General features: G+C 39.7%; 1 protein-coding gene across 1 annotated transcript; it reads right to left on the reverse strand.

The window, feature by feature from the left end:
- Window positions 1-564: 564 nt before the first annotated feature.
- On the reverse strand, window positions 565-20,715 carry armh3 (armadillo like helical domain containing 3). The gene is made up of 26 exons (XM_062387915.1): window positions 20,610-20,715; window positions 18,959-19,068; window positions 18,809-18,865; window positions 18,569-18,715; window positions 18,116-18,223; window positions 17,930-18,022; window positions 17,766-17,840; window positions 17,587-17,673; window positions 17,330-17,386; window positions 17,151-17,194; window positions 16,602-16,662; window positions 15,686-15,732; window positions 14,441-14,516; window positions 13,364-13,457; window positions 11,928-12,029; window positions 11,752-11,810; window positions 11,296-11,361; window positions 10,744-10,813; window positions 10,352-10,412; window positions 10,172-10,260; window positions 9,269-9,351; window positions 8,649-8,775; window positions 7,601-7,676; window positions 6,260-6,338; window positions 1,910-2,026; window positions 565-1,721 (listed from the first exon to the last, which is right to left on the reverse strand). Exons 2-26 carry the CDS (start codon window positions 19,058-19,060, stop codon window positions 1,629-1,631), a joined length of 2,070 nt encoding a protein of 689 aa, XP_062243899.1. The 5' UTR covers window positions 19,061-19,068; window positions 20,610-20,715; the 3' UTR covers window positions 565-1,628.
- Between the last annotated feature and the right edge of the window lie 1,441 nt (window positions 20,716-22,156).

Genomic DNA, 22,156 nt, shown 5'->3' on the forward strand with positions numbered 1-22,156 from the left:
GTAATAATGTGTTTCCTCTTGTAACGTGTGTTCAGGTTGATGTGTTTAGACGTGTGGAAGAGTAATCGGACTTGAGACATGATGTTGAAGAGGCCAAATGCTGTTTGTGAGGCCACTTTGAGCAACAACATCTCATCAGTTTGTCTCTTAGTCCCTAATTGTGTTCCGGAGATACATGTAGAGTTAAGTGCGGACAAACGTCTTATATTCAAGCTACCGTTTTAAGCTGCATCACTTCTTAGTCACCAAGTCAACACTCACAGCTCATATTTGCTCGACAGGAAAGTAAAAGTAAAGAAATGATGTAAGAGACACCATTTGTTATCGAAGAGCACATTCATTAAATGATTAGTGATCTTTCACTTCTGCAGTCCATCAGCATAGAAGCTCAAGCTTCATACTGACAGCTGATGTAGCAAAATCTGACTCTTTTCAACATCAGCAGAGGATAGTGTGTGTGTGTGTGTGTGGATTGATGAGTACGACTGGTGGTACACTTTGATACAAGGAATGGTTATTTTGTTGTTAGACATATAGGAGTAGGTTTCAAGACAGGAATCACTCTTAGTGTAGTAGGAAACCAATCTTTATTTAAAAAAAAGACCCGAAACATAAATAACTAACAGGAATAAGAGAAGAGGAGAATGAAGAGACTACGCTTAAAAGAAATTGCATAATTAAGATCCACTTCCAGTTAAAAACAACAACAAAAAATCATTTCAACTGTTCTGAATGACAAAAAGGAGGAGTTCCAATAGATGTCAGGATCTTTTCCTTCACGTGCACCAGAAACACCAGCGATAATGGTGACATTAGTTTTCCATCTGACTGGCCACTCACTTCAAAACATTCAGATCAAATTGTTAAAGCTCATTCAGAAAGAACCTGTGAGATGTACAGTAGTGAATGTTGATCATGGCTTGGTTCAAAAACATAAATAAAAAGGATTTTAATCACTTCAGAGCACCCGCAACTCAAATGTTCTACCACTCCGCAAAGATGATGACACAGAAACACTTCTGTTTGGAACATGTGGACAATTGTTAACATTCAAGCAGAAAACAGAAAGCATTCTTCTGCAGAGGAAACAAATGAATGATCTAATTCAGGAGGATTTACCGTCCGATTCAAATTCAAAAGGCTCATTATATCACCTACGCTTAAATCCACAATCTGAAATAACTTCAGGAGAGATGATTAATAAATCATGTATTGCGGCAGCAGGAGTTACTTACAACATCAGCAGTGGCTGAAAAGGTAGAGATGATGATCTGGGTTGAAAATACTTTTGTTTGATTATTAAATTCAAACTGAATGAGTCTGTTAACAGTCCGGCCAATACTGCAGCTTGCACACCAGGATCCAGTGCAATACGTCTCCCTAAAGGATCTCACACACACACACACACATTAAGGTGCATCCAGCCTGTCAGTGTGTCCGTCTCTGTTTCCACTGTTCGCTTTACAGGAGACAAGAGGGTGAGAGGTGGAGACGACGGATGGAGAGAAAAAGTGAAGATTGTGTAAGTTTGTGTACATGTCCACACGCACATTAAATTCAAGGTCTGTGTCCATCTGAGGGGTGGGTGTGGGTGTGTGTCTGTGTGTGTGTGTGTGTGTGTGTGTGTCTCAGGAGATGGTGGAGAACTCTTTGAGCAGGACGTCCTGACTCATTGTGTTCAAGGAGACATTCTTCCTCACATTCAGACTGATTGAGCGAACCTGGAGACACAGACAGAGACATTTAATCCACGAGCCATGTTATCAACCTCTTCTCACCACATCCTCTCCACCTTGGACTGAATGAATCATTTTGACTTGTTATGTGCCCACGAATCAATAAAAAGAGCTGTTGGGTGGAGACAACATCAAACCCCTATACTCCCACAATGCACTGCTCTTCATCTTACCAACTCCTTGAAGAAAGCCGCCTCTTTGGGCTGCTCCGAGTATCTCTCAAATTGATCCAGACCATCCTGCAGTTTGAGGGTTAGTGTGTCATAGTTGGTCTTAACCACCTCCAGCACCTGACAACAACACAGAAGAAATATCTAAACGACTGTTGCATAACTTCCTACCGCACAACACGCACGACTGTCTAATGCATCTTACAGTGAACTCAAACAGTCAAATACAATTAGTGTGTAATACTTTAATAGAACATTTTTATTCATGAGCGATCATATGGAGGGTTGCAATACTGGAGCAACATATCTGGTCGCTTCAACCCACCCGATCAGTGTGTGTGTCTCTGTGGGTGTGTGGGTGTGTTGGTGTGTTATGCACAGGATTCTCTCCTGAAGTAAAGTTAGCAGAGAGATACAGCATTTGAATCCCTGTCATTTCACCATCCAGTGGGGATATAGCCCCTGAGCAGAGCTTTCATTATTTTATTAATGGCCCTGCAACACTCCGCACAGCATGAGACACTCGCAGCGAGATGCATGAGCCGCGTCTTGTCATGCTTCCCTGAGCACCGCAAGACACACGTGCACACGTGCCAGCTCTTATCGCTCTCCATATTCTCCTCTGGCCCTTGCAGTTTATCTTAGGTGCAGCTAAATCATAATTTTTAGATTTATTGACAGAGAACGAAGAAGAGTTCATTCATCATCCTCCCTTTTATTTGACTCTTATAATTATACAGCTCTGCTCAGGAATAAAAGTTCTGTTGTTTATATTCAACCTATGATGTACACTGATGAAAAATTCATACGCATACCTCTCTCCGTTCTAAATCATCCCCCCCATCTCTCTCTCTCTTTCTGTGTGGAAATGTGGAGGCAGGTTTGAATCGTAACCTCAACTAATGTGTGTTAAAGTTTGTTTGTCATTAGCAACAAATGGAAAGGAGGGGAACAAAAGAGAAGTGGAGGGGGTAAAGGAGGAGGAAGCTTTGACGAAATAGTTAGGAGCGAGAGATTAAAATAAAGTAAAAGTAAAAGGAGAATTAAAGAAAAGCCTTCGTGGTCTCAGGCTGTTTCCTCTCTGCATCACTGGGCAGATAGAATTACGTGCACACGGCTGGCATTGTGTGTATCTTGAAGCGTGGATACAAAAGCAGCCTTGTGTGCTGAAGTGTGCTTTGACGCTGATGTACTATATGCTGTGTCTGACAGACAGACAGACAGACTGCAGCAGCCCGTTTTAATGCTGTGTGTGTTTCTGGAGGTCATCCATCTTCTGGTGTCACTGTCGGGAACGAGCGTGCCGCGGGCGCTTGGCTTGCAGGTGGCTTGAATGTCAAAAGACGCGGAATGAAAATGGAAAAAATCACATTCACTTCATTAAAAAAACAAAAGGGTTAGTAGAAAGTGACAATGTGAACGTGACTCAATTCATCATCTGTGCTTGAATTCTCTGTCGCTGTTCTGCTGTATCGTACAGGTTCGAATCCATAGCCACAAGCTGCTCTGGATAGTTTGACGTAACCAGTGGAATGCAAGAAGAGGGATGAACATTTCTGTTTTTTTTCTTATTATGTGGGTGATTTTGCAGAGTGCAATTCTTTTCTAAATTATAGAAACAGACATTTGACACTTAATGAATCTAAAAGTGTCAGAACAACTGTTTATAAGCCACAACAATTATTGTTGCCATTGTACCATCTTAATAAATCACAAATTATATTTGTATAGCCCATATTCACAAATCCCAATTTGTCTCATAGAGCTCAACAAGGTGCGATATCCTCTGTCCGTCTCTTTCCTTACTCAACACGAGTAAGTACTTTATAATCACTATCCTTCAGAAGAAATTCAATAGGCATTAATTCAATGTGAAATTACTGCAGTTTTTTGGGGGGTTTCTTGATCCAAATCACTTAATAATCACTATCAGTACTTTTAAAATTTCCTAAATAGTAAAGCCATAGTGTGATTGGCCTTTAACAACGAGATATTGAGTGCTCTGCATTTGGTCAAGCAGTGTTCGGTACAATCTTTAGGATTAAGATATTGAAAATACATTGCAGGACAGCGAAAGAAAAGTGCATTCCCTTCTGTCTGGCCTGCGATGAAGCAACAGAGGGAGGACTTACTGTATTTGAAATCCATGCATGGCTCAACCAAATGTGAGGATTTAAAACAATGTCTCTGTCATAGACTCTTCTCAGAATCCTGAGACAGACTGACCCTGACCTGGGAAAACCAGCTGCTAATAGTATCATCACACGGGCTGGAGGCAGGTGCAGCCTGTTGCATGTGCAAAACGCGGGAAAAACCCAGAAGGAATAATCTGTGTTGCATCCATTTCCTTGGTTGGACTGGAATCAACTTAACTGTGTTGGGCTTGTTGTGGTTATAATTAAACCTAGAAATCAGCCCCCTATTTTTTCTTACGCATCCACCACACATACATACGAAAAACAGGTATGAACTGAAGCGTGGATTCCACCATCACTACGTTGTGACATCAGGCACCCGGCTGAATATAAGAGGTTCTAGCCCTGGAATTAAAGAGGTTAATATAACATACGTGTTAAATAATTTAGCATGTCCCTTGAAAGATTGAAACAGCCTTCTATAGGAAAAGGCTTCCAAGCCCTGGACCACTTGTTCATGCCGCTCTCTGTTTTATTTTAGCACAAAGTTGAGTGTTAGAAAACAGACCAAGTCTTATAGGTAACATAAGATATAATCAAGTTTGTATGGATTTATCTATGGTTTATCCTGTCATTAGGTTGTTCATGTTTTTCTAAATCCTCCTTTACAACAAAACTCTACATGTTAACACTATGGTGGGGAAACTTAAAATATTCAATAATTAATATAAGTGTATATAAGGAAATAAGTGCATTAGAATACCGGTAACAGTTTTGCCCAAATGGTTTGCTTGTCTTTATCATTGTGGAAAGGCCTGGTTAGATGCATTTGAAACCATTTTCTGTTAATACTCAATTTACTGCCAGTGTTCAGCAGCTCCATGAAGACTTATACTAATATTAAAGAAAAGTGCTGGGATCCACCAACTCAAAAACAATGTCACTTTATCTAAAGAGTTAATATCTCCAGTGGAAAATCATATAAAAGCACTGGCAGCTCATTGACACTGAGGCAACTTCTTCCTTCCCTCTTTGTTGTGAATAAATCTAGCAGATAAAAGTGGAGAGGTAATTGGGGAGTTTAATGACCAAATCCATCACTCTCTTATCACCTTGTTAAAAAAAAGGGACTCCTGGCGGCTTTCCTTTCCGCTCCGATTTGACATAAATGATAAAGGATCTAAAGTGAAGCTCACAGCACTATCAGTATCGGTTCAGCTTCCCTCCATTCCACACTCAACTTTTTCCACTAATGATAAAGGAATAACTTCAAGCATTTCAAAAGCTGTCCAGATGCTTAATGAGTCACTTTGCACTCATGTGTTTTGCAGCGGGACTCCTACTGCGTGCTTAAAAAAGTGTCGTTATTTTAACGAGAGTGTCTGAAGACATCAGAGTGACTGCAAAAATGACTGTTCTCTAAATATATACAACAAACATCTATAATCACAATAAATCAAACTTTACTTTTGTTTTAAATACACAGTGGGAGGTGAATTCTGTGTGTGTTTAGTAAAAACTCTATTAAATCTGTTGCGTTTCAGTGTCTCCAGAAGTGACAACAACCAAAATGTGTGTTTCGGGATCTGTCATGAACATTGTTGCAGGATTTTTGTATGAGAAGTGTCCTCACAATCGATTGAAGTGATGAGTTTTAAGATCAGTGGTGTGTGTATGTGTGTGCGTCTGTGTATCACCTAACGGCTCTCTAGGTTTGGTCAGCACTGCTTTATCTAATTACAAGTTTGCAGCTAGAATTAGCATCGCTGCAACACATTAGCAGCATTCACAGGCGCCTCGCCCAATATCATTTATACCACTGCATTCTTCTCTGATATTTACTTGATGTTTCACCAACTACTGGCCCGCCATGCTTGTTTGAGTGTTTGTAGTCATTTGTGTGTTTTTGTCTGGACAGGGATGTTTGACAAAATGAAGGTTGTGTGGACAGTGATTTTTAATGGAGTAAAAAGTAAAAAAAACTGCTGTATTGCAGACAAGGCCTGAATCGTTCATATCGGCCACAGAGCTGTTACTACTACTTTTTTTTTTTTTTTAAACCTCTTCTCAAATAATGTAATTTTTTGTACTAAAAATGTACTTTTGAAATGACAGGGGTGAGGTTTCAGGAGAGTTCAGCCCAGATGGCCCTGAGATGTTGGTGAAGTTTATTTTTATTTCCTTGAGCGTAAGAAAAGTGTGAGTCTGGCGTGTTTACCTGTTCCTCTGACAGCTGGGAGATGTGGTTCACGGCAGCGTACGACTCAATCTTGGGGTTAAAATGGTTGACGATGGCCCTTAAAGACAAAAGCAAAGGCACTTCTGAAATGATACAGATGATTTTGAATAACTTAGATTTTTAGTCATTTACTTTTTTGCCATGGATTTTGTGGAACACTTTGTGACCTTGTTTAGATAAGTGCTATGCAAATAAAATAAAAACCTTTATTTATATATACACACCACTCTATGAAATGCAGCACTACACATTGGACTGGCTAAGGTAGCATTGTAGACTTTCACCCATTTCAATGCTTTCTGGAAAAGCTATTTGTGGAGTGAGTTCTTGTTTAGGAGCAAATTAAGAATATAATAAAACTAGTTAATATAAAAGGTATGGACCCTTTTTAACTTGATCTTTGACAAGCAATGTTTTAACAGCCTGTTTAACACTAAACTCATTTCTCCATCCTATTCAATTCTATCTCAGTGTGTACTTCATATTGTGTGAGCACACCGGGGTATTTCAGATGTAAATTCAGATGCAATGTCTTCCAGCATCACCATTCATCTCTCAGAAATAAACAGCGTTATAGATCAAATATAAGTTGATGCAATAAGCACAGCAGTGATATGAAATGGCTTATTTAGTCCTGGGTTAGAAAGAGTAATACATCAAATAAATAAGAGAAAATGCAGTAGTGGTATTTCTGCTGTCAGTTCTACGTGGAGGATAAAACTAATGGAATAAAAAAATGGAATTGGTCCCTTCATTTGGGTTGATTTCAACAGTGTCTCTCTGGGTTCCTTATAGCACTCTACCTTAATTCATTTATTCATCTGTTCATTATTCCTTCACTCTCCTTCCTGCCTTCCCTGAATCCTTGTGACTGCCGATTAAATAGTGCAGATGACTCAGGAGACCAGCTGAGATTCTGAATCCAGGGGGAGTATACCCGCTCGCTCGGGAGCCCCCAGGGGCCTCCGAGCCAGGGTGACCTCAGAGGATCATCTCGTCAGAGAAGATGGAGGAGGAGGAGAGGGAGATTATGGGAATAGGAAACTGTTGGCGTGGAACAGTGAGTGTGTGGAGTCCGTTTGGGTTGAAGGAGATAAAGGCTTTAAAATGATCGAGTAGACGAGCTCTGGGACGAAAAAAGAAGAAGAAGCAGGCTAGGGATGGAAAAATTATAGTTCCAAAGCCTTTACTTCATTCCCTTCATTTTGACCTTCCTCCGAAATGTTCTTGTTGTCCGTGCAATCCTATTTGACCCTTTTCTCCCTCTTAGCGTACAGTATTTGTAAGCTAAGTGTGTGTGTGTGTGGGGGGGGGGTTTACCTAACATTGACAAGGGCGTGCGTGACTTTGCTGGCTGGCTCTTTCCACTGGCCTGTGTTGGTTGATACCCTCAAAACTAGAAGGCAGAGAATGACAGAAACAAACAGAATCAGATGCATGTGCAGACTAACATGTCAAATCAAATCAAAGTGTTTGTCACATGCACCAAATAACTAAGCGTCATCAGAGCAGTGCAATTCTTATGACCTGGCAGGCAACATCTACGCAGTAGACGGTCAATACAAGATTAAAAAAAAAAATGTAGGTTTAAGGCTGCAACTATGGATTATTTTCACCGTCGATTTAGCTGACAATTATTATTTAAATTTACCAATTGATTGTTCGCTCCTTCAAAATGCCAGAAAAGTTTCCCAGGGCCCAAGGTTACATTTTCAAAAATATCTTGTTTGATGCAAATTGCAAACGGTCAATGAAAGAAGGTCCTAGGGAATGTTATATTTTTTTTCTTTATGAATATCTTAAAGCAACACCAATTTACTTTAGCTTAGCAGCAAAAGCAACCCCTTTAGCCACAAAAGATAAATACAGGATGCTTCCATATTCAAGTGCCCATGTTTTGGTCATTTAAAGGATCATAATTTGAATTGGGGGATTTTCTAGAACAGGTTGCCCTAATGTTCTGCTGATCCAAATTGAGCCAAATGAGTTGATTGGTGAGCATGAAACATGAAAATACTCAAAGGGTAAAAGTCAGGAATAAAAAATTTGACCTTTAAGGCACCTCGGAGACAGACTTTGGCCTAAAGTTGTAAGACACACTAAAAAACTTGGAAAACCTGAAAAGCGTAGTATGCACACTTTAAGTTCTACTGGGCTCAGCGTCTGAACTGTTGAAGGTTATTAAAGTAGTGCATCTCTTGAAGCTAAAAGCTCCTGTATAACAAACAAAGCCTGTTAAACGCTCTTTGAACAAATAAAAAAAACGTCGCTATTATGTCCAAACTAACTCTTCTTAAAGCCAGCTGAAGACCCACAGCTGGCAGCATGTGACTTAGAACTACTAATGTATAACAGTCTACTTTCTTACCCATACAGTAGAGGTTGTCGAAGACCTGGTGCATTCGGACGATTTCATAGTACAGCTCGTCGTAGCTGTTGGAGGTGGGCAGGAACGTGTCACCGTACGTTATGAACATATTGAATAGGTTCACTACCTGGATGAGGAAACACAAACACATTCAGTTTGAATGTACCTACAACATTTTCACACTCAAAAAGAGAAGAACAAAGAGATTTTGATTTAAAACACAAGTAATGTGATTTGAAACCTATTTTGTAATTTATTATTCTTTTTAATAAATATGTTTTAGTATATCTATTGTTTTTCATGGCTTAACTAAAAATACACAGCTCAGCCACATCAATAAAACGTGTAACTGGTATTTATGATATGGCTGATCTGTGTAAATTCATGCTCTGACAGAGTTTTTTTTTTCACCTCTTCTACAAAAACGAATAAAGAAGGAATATTCAAACAATTGTAAGTGTTTGATTTCATGTGCAAAGCTGGACTACAAACTGCACATCTACTTCATCCTGTTGTCTTTCTACAAGAAAATACACGCATCTCTGTGAAAGCAATCAGCATTGTGGACTGCTCTCTGTCAGGCTCTGGTCTGCGTGTTTTGTGAATGTGGTGTTTCTCACCAGTAAGGCCAGATGAAAGATGTTGTGCTTGCCCAGCAGTGTGGTCTCATTTGACAGCAGGAACTTCAGCAGGTTGATGAGAGCTGTGCAGGGGCAGATATGTTGGCATTAATTAAATAACCTGAAGAGCTGATAGCCGTCTACCAGCCGAGGCAGGTGGCAGCAGTCTGCTTCCCTCAGGTTGTTTCTTTATTAGGGCAGATAATGGAGCACAGGAGGGGGGGGGGGGGGACCTTTCAATGCAAAATCAAGTCCCTTCACAAGCTTTAATTGAAGAAAACAAAAGACCCAAAATGTGCACGCACAAAAAAAAGCTTTTAACAACCTCCAACATAAGCTGGCACAACAACACAATGAAGAGGATAAACACTTCCGTTTCTTTAATTTGACAAATTTTTTCTCCCCAGTCCTAGTTCATGGTTTACTATTATCACCACCGGGAGGAGAGGGCCGTGTTATTTGGGGAATTAAGCAGATTATTGGTCTGATTAGAGATAATTTGTATTCTAATGAGAAACGGCGCGATTGGGCCATTACAAGCTGAAACGTTATCCTATTGTTTGTAGACCAGGCTGAAAGCAACGCCACCAGGATGGATGGTACTTCCTTTATAGGCTCATTATCCAGTCTCAATGATGCAATACATTTACACAATTACAGGCCCAATGACTTCAAAAGAGATTGGTTTAGTTTTGTGAAAGCAGGAACTCTTTATTCAACTGTAGAGGTGCTGTTTTTTTTCAATTAGGTTCTAAACTGTCCCATCGTGAAACCTCAAAAAGACAAGCTATATGATGCTGCTTGCAAATAACTCATGATTAAGTTTAAACTTCAAGATCGATCATTACTACTAATTCTCATTCATTAGTCTGATGTACCTAACCTAAAGTGAGCTGTCCTTACCCGACCAGAGCTCTCTCCAGGTGTAGTGTAATCGGATTCTGCATTTCTTCTGGTAGCACAGGAGTTTGTGGATGATCTGCACACAGCGCCTGCACAAATAAAAGACATGTGAAACTGTGACAAACAGCGCAGATGTCTGTATAAGACTAGTATTTGAATAACGTGTGTGTGTGCTCTCACAAGTATAAATCCATGGGGAATTCCTTCATCATATGAGTGACAATAAACTCCACCATAAGGTCTAAAGAAAGATACAGGAGAGACAGAGACAGAAAAACATCGGTTACAGCTGTAAAGCAAAAGCAGACAAAGCTTCAGCAGGACTCCGTGGAGGAAAAAACAATCACAGGAAAAAACACTAAGGATTAAAAGTGGGAGGACATGTACATGGGACAAATTTACAGTATATCCTCAAATTTAAAATAAAAATATTTGGTTTCCCGCTAAACCAATTTTCATGGGACACTCAGAAAGCTAATAAGAGGTTAAAGTGGACTAAATAACATTCAAAAATATCAAAGATCAATTATTACCAGTGCACAGAAAACCCCAGTTATAAATGTGCCTCATACCTAGAACAGCACACACCAGCGGCCGGGAAGGCATGTTCTTGTCCACTGGTTTTTTTCTGTGCCTCATGGGCTGAAAGAGATAAATTAGGTAGAAAAGAAAAAAATTCGAAGACTTTACTCAATTACTGGGAATTGTACAGAGCTCTCTGCCACATGTTTTCTCTTTATCTGTGGATATTATTCAATTATCTGTGTTTAATAGGTAGGCATAAACCAATAAAACAACCAATGTGTCTTAATCAGATGACTTAAATGTTTTCAAACAACTACTACACAACAATTTACATGACAACCAGGAAAAATACTGATAATGAAAAGTGTGTGTGTGTGTGTACATGTGTGTGTGGATACAGTCATGATACACAAGTGAGGGACCAGTGTGTCAGAATACTGTCAGTATATTTCAGCTTTAATTAGTGGTAATTTATTGAAGATTAACATTTTTATGAACATTTTTTTCCTTCTGAATGCCTGACACAGTTAAACATTAAATATCACAGTGGTAAACGCTGGCAGCTGAAAGTGTCTGCATATGTTTTATGATAAACTCACCATCCTGTGGAGATTGACTCTGAAGTTCATATTGTCATCATGAAGAAAGGCATCAGCATACTGGTCCTATCACAAACAAACAGGTTGATTTAGAGCATAGACCATGTCATCAAAGACCCGGTTCAGACCTGGTATTGACGTCCATCCTGAGTGATCCGATCACAAATGGTCAGTTCTAAGGGGTCTGACCACACCCACGTGTCCTCACTGCGTCTTGAGATCCCATCCCTCAGTCCCACCACATTCGGAGGTGATTATTTGTATATAGAGTGAGGAAGTGAGTTCTCAACACAAGTGTTCACAGTAGAGGCATTCAGGACACATTCTAATGTCAGTTGTGAACACACGTGCATGTGTCCTCTTGTGATCAGATCTCTCAGGACGGTTTCAAATACCGAGTCTCAACAGGGCCATGGATGGATTATTGGACAACATGGAAGGATGCGCTGCTCATACCTCTGCTATGCAGGTGAGGATGATTAGGCACAGTCTGGCACTGTTGAGTCTATGCTCATCTGCAAACACAAACATGAGACTCTTAAAAGATAACAAATATACTAACGTTATACAGTCTGATAACTATTTAGGGGGAAAGAAGAGACAAAGGAGAGGACGTGAAGGTTTCCGTTTACCTTTAGTGTCCTGCATTACAATGGAGGCATACTTGAGGAAGGTGATGAGGAGGTTGCTGGTCCCCAGGTTGGGATCCAGGGGCAGTTCTGGGTTGTTCATCACTATAAAGCACAAGTATATAAAAAACGTCAGACACAATCACTGCAACCTAAACTCTTACAAATAATCTTTCTACATCTTATGTAGAAAGAGGATTTACTATATATGTTGAATTAACGGGGAACATAATGATGACTAACTGATCTTTAAAAACATTTACTGATCAAAACATGTACAGGAAGTCAAAAGTTTGTCATTTTATAAAAAAATTGTCCCAAAAGCCATTCCTACAGCCTAATTATATACGAATAAATTAGTAAAAAGTTATGCGTTTGTCCCAATACTGCCTAACTGCAGCTTACCGTGTTGTCTAGACAATCAGGTTCATCCATTTCAAAATCTCTGTACTCTGAATAACACGTTCTGTTTCATGAATAAATGATGAGTCGGTCATTTCTCTCCCCCTCCACCCCACAGACCCTCATTTTGTAAGATCACTGGAGCACTGGTGGGAAAGAAGATCTCCAACTGTCAGGAAACATATCAGCACGCAGGGGAAAACCCGTGGAAGGAACAAAGTAGATTCCTGACATGTGATGCAGGCATGTGTGTGCAAATGCTTCTGGTCCGAGCACAGGACCCGGTAAGTGCTGAGGCTCCCATCAAATGTCATGATGCACCCTGCATGTGAAACATTCATCTGTATCTGAAGCTGGAGGTAAATATTTGATATACAAAATGGCTCTTAGGTTCATTGCAGTGGAGGAAGAACTAGCCAGGGATAGAAACATGCACCTTTAGATGGTTACAGCGTGTGTGCATGTTAAATGACCTGCTCTTGAATGCGCCTGCGACATAACCTGAAGTGAAAGCCATGCACCAGTTTCAGAAATGAGTAAGTACTTGGGCTACAGTAATCAATTTCACATGAAACTGTAATAGAGCCACATTATAAGTGTGTTTTCAGTATATCACTTATGAACTTAAAATACAGTCAATACTTGAAAAGGTGGTGCTGGCGTAGGTGTACTGTATGTATGTGTGAGTTCGGGCTCAAGGCAGCAATGAAAGGGAGTTGCTATATTTGATGGGGTGATCAAAAATGTATGTACGCTGTTAGGATTAAATAAGAGCAAAGAGAAGAGACCCTTGTTGCCATAAGTTTTAGAGTCTCGACTCACTTTAACCTCTCCTAGGATAGATCCTTTTTTCTCCGAGTTAAGGAGGTTATACAAAACATTTGTTAACACACAAAGCAGATAGGTTAAAGCTCTCCTCCCCAACAAAGCTCTTGTGTCATCCACAAAAAAATGTTAACAGTAGTGAATGTCACAGACATGACATGCACGTTTGTCTGACCGTCAGAGTAAAAGTATTTCAAAAGAGAATGGATTACTGTCTAGGGAGGGCGGCGCTGTGCCGAGTGGACTTGTCGGGGTCATTGGAGTAGGGGTGGTAGGTGTGGTAGGGATGTCAATCTCAGGATGGCTCTGTTGAAAAAAAACAAAAAAACACATGAAATGTAAGAGTCAATAACTGACCCTTGTATCCTGTCACAAACTGAAATAACAAAACATGTTGTACAGCAGAAACAAACAAGGTCAGAACAGTTCAGCAGGGCTGTGAAAAAAATATCACATTCTTTGGTACAATATTGTTCATTCATAGATGTACGTGGGATATTTGCCCGAAGGCAACACAATTAAAACACGGAGGAGAGTGAATGTGACACATCAGGGTAATTACACATTTAACATTATTCATTGATGCTCGCTGATCTTAATGGCCTTGAAAGCAGCACAGTTGTTGAGTGACTTAGAGTGAGGGGGTAAGTTCTACGTGTGATATTAAAACAACATCTGACCTGGCTACACCTTAGAGGGAGTTACTTAGTAGTAAATGTGTATGAATGTCACTGTGCGGATCAATACAGACAGTGATGAAGTGGTTTTCACCTTTCAAGAGACACTGATACCAACAAAGTATCAACTCTACTGCTGACATTTAGCACCTGCTGAGAAAATAGTGCATTTAACAGTCAGAAGAATCTAACCACTGTCCAGGGTTTTATATTTTTATTTGATGTCAGTTCACATCGCAGATGTCTTGATGGAACTAGATTAAAGGCAAAGGAATAAAAAACATACCACCGTTAACTGCAGATTTTAAGATTCAAAAAACCTTCGAGAAATGTGATATATACAGATATTCTTAAATTGAGTATTTTGATGTCTGGCCAATTATAATAAGTAGAGTATGACGACCTTTAACAAGTATGTAAATACTCCTATTTTGGAAAATCTATTGGGAGCATAAATTTACCAGAGGTGAAACTTTATTTTCGGTAACAACACATGTACAGAGACTTTGATTCACTTATAAATAAGTGGAAAATTATCTTAAACTGGGCCTCAATCCATGTTTTTAACAACAGTAAAACCAGGGGAGAAAGAGTAAAAGCAGAGCAACTTACCTGAGCTAATACGGTGATGAAGTTGCGGTTAAGGTGCACGGCCTCATACAGTGCCAGCAGAATCGCCTCATTTGTCCTGAGTTGAGAGAAGTTTGAATGAGCTCATTCATTTCTTAAGCCAAATCTTCACATAAGATTGGACTGAGCTGTTGAACTCATTCAAGGCTTTGGTCCAGTCATGTGTCAGCAGGTCACTTTAATTGTCTGTCTCATTAGCTACAGCATAATGTGTGTAGATACTAATAAACCATCTAAAAGGTCCATATGCATTCAATCTAAATATTGATTAATATACTGCAGTGAAATTAACAATGTAAAACAACAGTTGTTTCTCATTCACAGATACAAATATTATTACTACACATTTTTCAGTAAATTACACTAAAATCTAAAGAAATGGAGCAAACAACAAACTTTTAAGTGAGTGTATGTATATGTGTGTGTGGGGGGGGGGGGGGGGGGGTTCTTGAGTAATCAGAAATTAAAATGATCTGTATTTAACATCTAAAATCAACTTGTATGAAGCCTGGTCAGCACCTTTGACAGCAACTTTCACTCCTTCAATTCTGAGTCAAGACCAACTGTGAATTTGCTAGTTCATATAAATGGTTCAAATGGAGACGGAAATAGTCAGTGGTGAATACGTTCCTAACATTTTTAAAAGCCAAAATGTATTTGCTTTTGATGGCCACAGGCTAGGTACATTTTCACAGATGAAACACACCGACAGCTGCAGCAGCACAGCGAGGAAACAGAGGCCATAACCCATTTCATGTGAGTACCTGTGTATGCAGCTTGTGTGTTTCATCACAGGTGACAGGTCAGGTCATATGTTAACGGGCCCGGGCAGATCAGGTACAGAACGGGACTCTGGCCTTTCCCTCTCAAGAGCTTTATATTATGATATAATAATCATTTCTTTAACACCAAATTGCCATGATCAACGTGTGAAAATGTTAGTCCAACAAATGCTGAAGTTACGCTTGGACAAACTAAATTAGAGTATATACTTTAACAGTTACCGATTTTTCTTAGTATTCTTCAAAACCATTCAAAACACACGATAATGTATCTTTCCCAATGGGGTATTAAATTCATTTAAACTTTGATTTACTGTAGGAAATCACATGACAAAACAGCAGGCAAAAAGAAAACACTGGTTTTAATGGATCCTCAGTCAAAGTGTAAAAAATGATGCAATTACGTTTGACTGATGGGTAGGAACTAAAATCACTTTGCACTTACTGCACAGAGAGTTTCTCATCGGCGTCTGCTATAAACATGCTGCCCACCTATAAACAGAACAACGACGGATTTATCAGTAAAAGACAGCAAAACATCCTCATACAAGGCATCCCATGAAACTCCCAAAATACAAAATAAAAGATGAAAATGGAAGAAATATAAATAAGGACTGCCGTGATTAGTCAACGTCATCCTAGCATCGACATCAATATTTTAAACCGACTCGTCTGACCAACACAAATTATGAATTATGCTTTTCGATTTCTAGAAAGTTTCACTACGTTACGCCGGGTTTACACCAACGATTCTGCTGGATATTAAAACTCCAGGACAACAGAAGGGGAATACAAAGTATGGGATGCATATTTGATCACTTATATCCTATAAAATACATCATTAATAATGTTTAAAATCATTTTCCAGTTCGTTTCCTGTCACGATACGCTTGGGCGAGGGAAAAAAATAGACCGTGTTATCATTGATTGACATGTAGGTTTAGATAATAGGAAGCCCCCATGTTGGTTGTGGACCATTAGGATGAGGCAATGAATTTGGGGGCGGGGTCAGACACGGAAGTGAGGACCTGAATAAAGACGTCAGCATTAGTACACTACACAGTTTGTCTCACACATTATTAAGCGAGCTCGACAGACTCGACGGCGAAACCATCGGTGCAGGGCGCGAGGCGCATCGCAGCCCATGTGAACCGCACAAAGGTTTAACAGAGGGCTGGAAAGGAGGCGCCTGGCTTTCCTTGGCGCTGTGCGGCGCTTTGGACATAACTTTTATTTTAAATTTAATCGTTTAGATTAATCGACGTATCGGTAAAATAGTCTACAGATTAATCGATGAAAAAATAGTCATTATTGGCAGCCCTAATATAGATCAATTTAAGATACTAACAAAAATAACTTACCATACTGGTTAGTGTAGAGAAGAAGCCACCCTGGTGCTCCTCCTCCTTATCTTTGTACTGCCTGAAAGGTGGAGGAAAAGACGAGGGACATAAAGGAAAAATCAAAGACAGGAAGGGCCACAAAACAGAAGAGGCAGAGACATTTTCACTTAAACACCAAACTTGTTATCTAACACACGATCATTTACCTAACAGCTCCTTCCTGCTATTCATTATCTGTGTGGCACTTGGTTTATACACATAAACAATGAACTGTACAAAGCTGTCATCCATCACTGTGACTCATCTGTCTGCACAAATGCAGACAGACCAGACCTCCTTCACAAACAGCATTTTTATTTCCAAACCTTGCCTCGTCCAAAATACATTAACAGCCGCCAAAGAAAACTGTCAGATATAAATAACTAAAAGAATAAAAAGACAGTTGTTTTTTCCAGGAGAATAGAAATAGAACATTTGTGGGAGACATCAAACCAAACTGCTGACGCCAGTGCCCTCCGAACACAATGGATCATTAAAAAACAACACTTGGACAGATTTAGCTCTCACCTGTTATATTCTGTCAGAGCGTGGTGGACAACCATCCCCATTCCCTGAGAAATAAAAGACATGCAGTGGTTCAATCAAACCTGTGACAATGTACTTGAAATGGAAGCCAGCGCCCACATCAAATAATCTATATACGTATTCAGCAGGTAAGAAGATACAGTAGGTTACAACATACTTACATCCAGTGTTGGCTCATCATCAACGATGGACAGCTTCACAATGTATGGATTCACAGACTAACAGAGAAATCAGTTAGTTTAGAGTCAAACAGAGAGGGTAGCTTTCATTTGATGTTTTTAGATGCACAGTCGGCACTGGCGAGTGTTTATTCTACAGCTAACAACAATTGTATTGCATCACTCTGATGCCAAAAAGGCTTAATATCATATAAACAAGTTCAGTCATCATATGTGTATAATAAATAGGATGTACACACCTCATATTTCCTGTAGTTGACCAGAAGGGCCAGCAGCACAACAGCATCATAACCATGCTGCCCTCTACTGGAGACATCAGACAAAATCTGAACAGAACAGAGAGGAAAGATTATTTATAACAAAAATAATTAAAACTCCAGAAAAAAGAATGACACACAGTCGTCCACTCATCACTTACTTGTAGAATGGCTTCAAAGATGCTGTTGATCATCACATATTCCAGTATGGTGTTCTGACTGATATTGTCTGTTACCTGTGGACAAATTTCACATATTCGGTCGTGTTTTGTAGGACAACAAACTTTTCCCGATGTTCATCAGGTTATAAATCCTCTATTCTCACCGTCACCAGACACAGAAGCAGTTTGAGACAAAGGCTCTTGAGACTCTCTGAGCCGTCGCCACACAGAAGACTGTCCAGTCTCTCCATCAGGTCCTATAGGAGACACACGAGAAAATTATTTTCCTTTTTTTCCCCTCAATCTCATTCGCTCCTTTCTTCCACTCCCAAGTTGTTTTCTTCACATACTTTCATCCTTTGCTCGGCCTTGTCGAACCCCATGAGCATGTTGATGATATCAAAGCCAGATGTCGATTTGTTCTTCTGATGAACCCCTCGGAAAAGTGCACACAGAGTCTGCGGATAGAAGAGAAGAAAGATTTAATAAATTCCAATCACTCAGATCAGATGAGTCAAGTTTCATTTGACTACAGTTACAGTCTTTATATCATCCTTAAGGGCAGAGCTCCAGACCAACTTTTTACTTGGAGCACTGAAGCCCCTTACTGAAAATGTTAGGAAGACAAGCAGAATATTTAGGCGCGGGCACAACTTAAATCGACCTGCAACACAATTTTAAACATTTCCCCCATAAATAGACAACTCATAGAAATGACAATGTGCTGTTCACAGTGTCACATGTTGATTGGAATGGTGCTTTTTTTAATCAGAAAATTGAATGTAAAGATAAGCTGTGATTACCTGCAGGGCGTTGACCACTTTGATCTGGTGCTCCTCACCCAGAGCCTGAACACAGTGGTGGAACAGGGAGTTGATGTTGTCTTGAATTCGCTGAACCTCTTCCCCATCGACACTCTCTAACTTGGTCTCAAGGTACTCAAGGTTCACCTAGAACATGACAGAAGGACAATAAACACAATGAGAGAGAGTTCCTGTTATGCCACAAAGGTTTCTCCTCAAGTATCTTTCTCTTTCTTTTACCTTCATAAGAAACAGCTCATCCCAGAAGCGAGGGTTGTTTTTGGCTGGATCCTCTTTCTAAAACAGAGCAGTCAAAACACTGTTTACACTTGAACGTGACTTTATTTCTCAAAACGTTTACCAGTGACTTTCTTTCATTGTGATACTCACAGCAAAAATCTCATCATACATCAGCACCACCTTCTCTTTCAAGGGTTTTTTAGAGGACGACGACCTTCTCAGCAACCCGGCCTTCTTCTCCACCTGAGACATGACTGAGTCTGAAAACAGACACAATGAGTGAGATAAGTCCTAATCCAAAGCAAGTTCAAATACCATCACACTTCGAGGCACATTCATTCCTAAGGACGTTAATCTTTTTAATAATATAGGTCAAGATTAAAAAATTTAAATAAATAAATATATTCCTGAAACATGGTCACCGTGGTAGCAAAGGCTATTAGTAGTTGAGCCGTTTAGTAGCTCCAAATAGAGTTGTTTGCAGAGAGAGGACACCTGGAATTCAATCAAAATGAACAATAACGTCTGTGTACATAACGATATCTCAGCTACGACTCAAACACCAAAAACTTTCCAGAGTTTTTTTTGATGACATTACATATATTAACTTAACATTAAATGTATAACATTTTAAGAGTTTTTTCGCAATTCATCTTTAGAATCACTCATAATGAACATTTTCAACAAGATCTGTGACAGTGCAAAACAATGGTGTGCTGATTTGACACAGAATGACTCAGGTGTGTAATGCTGTATTCTATTATTATTATTAATAATAATAATAATAATAATAATAAAACATTCACAGCGCCTCTATCCACCTACGGAAACCTTACAATAAATCATTAGTAAACACATAGACTTAAAGCAGAGGTTTAAATCAGGTTAGGAGGAAAGACGCCCATGAGATTGACCACAGATTTAACTGTACGACAGAGAGATAAAAGCTGCACAGACAGTATTTGTCACATGGATCAACTCTATTAGTCTGAGCTGTTTTATCGGATGTGTTGGTGATTTCTCAGTTTTGCCTGTTCCGGGATCAGAGGTTCCCTTCAGCATTGAAGCCACATTATAAGGTAGCTCAATGACAGTGATCGAGATGTTGTCTGTCACTTATTACATTAACTTGTAGCCTGTGCCATTACGCCTCTGTGTCAGCCTGCTGTTCACAGCTGGACTCTCCTGTCACGACGGATCTGAGACACATATCGAGTCATTTTGATGTGTAATCTTAAACATCTGTCACAACCACTGGTTTAAACAGCTACTTTCCTAACTATTCTCCTGACTTCGCTCACACACTGTGTCTGTACTGGGCTGGTCGAGATGTTACACTTCAAATCACTGACATGTCGAGCAGTGGACAGTAAACACGAAGGTCACGCTAGCAGAGAATATTGTGAGTAGCTCTGTGTGATTTACTGAATACAATCAGCTGATAAGCCGATACACATGATACAACCTGATAGCTAGCTAGCATGAGCTAACAGACCCATCGTTACCTCAATGGGTTTCACAGGTAAACAGAAGAAGGTTCCGTTTCACAAACACATATTGTTGTTCAATCGACTGCAGGTAAACATTGTGTGTTTATCAGCAGTTAGGTCTCCACACGGAAAAAACACCGTCACGTTCAGTCCCTCCAGCTAAAGCTAAAGCTAACTAGCTAACTAGCTAACGCCTGCCAGACAGTGATTTCTGGTTAGCTGTCAAACATGTGGCTGCGGTCACTGACATCATGGATGAGTTAGAATGTTCAAACAGGTCCCAGTTTGGTGAAGCGTGTTTTTATTCTTACCTCAATGGAAGAATTCAAATGTGTGAATCCTTGTGACAACACTAGCCTCTGTTAGCATACTGCTGCTGCCCGTGGCCCCCTGCTGCTCAGCCACAGATAATACACACACATTCTCTATGACACAGAAAAAATGTAATTTCAACCAAACAATTTTTTTTAAATAATATTAATAATATGAAATGACTAATCATCCAAGTTATGCATCCACATATTTCTAAATTAAATAATCTAATAGTGTAGAATAATAGTACAAAATAAGGAAATATAATCCCATAATAATATTTATAATTTAAGATACATAAGATACACACCTCACTGACAAAGTCCATTAAAATAATGTGTTGAAAATGATAATAAAAAGTAGAAGAAGGAGATTAGATTTGCCGTTTGTTGCCTTTTAATAATGTATTTATCAATTATTTTGATCGTTTAAGATACATATGACAAAATCCTTTAAACTAATAAATGACTAGATATTAGTTATAGAATTAAAATAATTGCTTAAAACCGGAGAGATTAGAACGATAGTAGTGGCTGGCTGGCTGCTAAATGTGGACTGGTACTGCTATCATAGATATGTGATTAGATTAGTATTGAGTATTGAAAGGTTTGATTGATGGAAAAGCAGATAGAAACAGAGCTATAGGAGATTCATGGGTGACCTCAACCTGCAGGCAGGTCTCCTCACTGAAGAGCAGCGTGAGCCATGATTCATGTCGGGCCGGGGATTAGAACAATATCAACAATTTCCATCAATAGCAACATAACAAAAGTTCACTATATATATCAATATATGACCCATGTACGGTGTGTGCATAGTCAGGAGGTATAACACATAATCTTTAAATTAACTTTTTTATCTTGATCAAACTTTTGGCCAGGTCACCACTCCCTAATAGATTCATGTAGTTTTCCCCAAATCTCCTGGTTTTCAAATGTCTCTCGCCTTGTGTCAATTTTATTTTCAAAGAGACTGACTTTAGACTGTATCTTTGTTATTATTGTCTCTCCTTCATTGGCAGCTCATGCAGACCTTGATCAACATGTCCCTGCAACAGTCGGAGCATCAGCATGAGTAGTTTCATCTGTAATCCGTGGATCTGAAAACACAGAGTGCTGCGTCTGGATCTCCATGGAGACACAGGCCTCAAGTGATTAGACTGCCTGTGCAGTTAAACGTCTCATCATTTACGGGGGAGAGTTTCAGGGATTTCTGTCTAGAATCGCTGGCGGATGTTTGACAGCAGCGCGCCTCACAGCAAAGTGTTGTGCGCTCTGTGTTCCCATTAACACTGGTGATTGAAAACTGGTTGATTCCAGCAGAGAAGAATGAGAGTGATGAACCATCTGCGTCCTGTCGAGGAGGCTGAACATCTGCTGGTGCAATGTTTCCCTCTAATGCAGAGAAAATCATCAGGGTGAGGCTGGGTATACAAAATGCTGCCGAGACATGAATTATGGAGGGGCTGCACACATGGAAGTGATTGAAGAGTCCCTGGTCTCTGTAATATGTGGCCACTTGTTGCTGATTTGAAGCACACAGAAAA

The sequence above is a fragment of the Platichthys flesus genome, chromosome 5, assembly GCF_949316205.1.
Source record: "Platichthys flesus chromosome 5, fPlaFle2.1, whole genome shotgun sequence".
Lineage (NCBI taxonomy): Eukaryota > Metazoa > Chordata > Actinopteri > Pleuronectiformes > Pleuronectidae > Platichthys > Platichthys flesus.

Coding starts and splice junctions, on each gene's coding strand:
- armh3 (XM_062387915.1), bottom strand. CDS start 19,060: ATGTCTCAGGTGGAGAAGAAGGCCGGGTTGCTGAGAAGGTCGTCGTCC. Junction 9,352..10,171: donor CTGGAGAGAGCTCTGGTCGG/GTAAGGACAGCT, acceptor GCCCCTGCACAG/CTCTCATCAACCTGCTGAAG. Junction 7,677..8,648: donor CGACAACCTCTACTGTATGG/GTAAGAAAGTAG, acceptor TCTGCCTTCTAG/TTTTGAGGGTATCAACCAAC.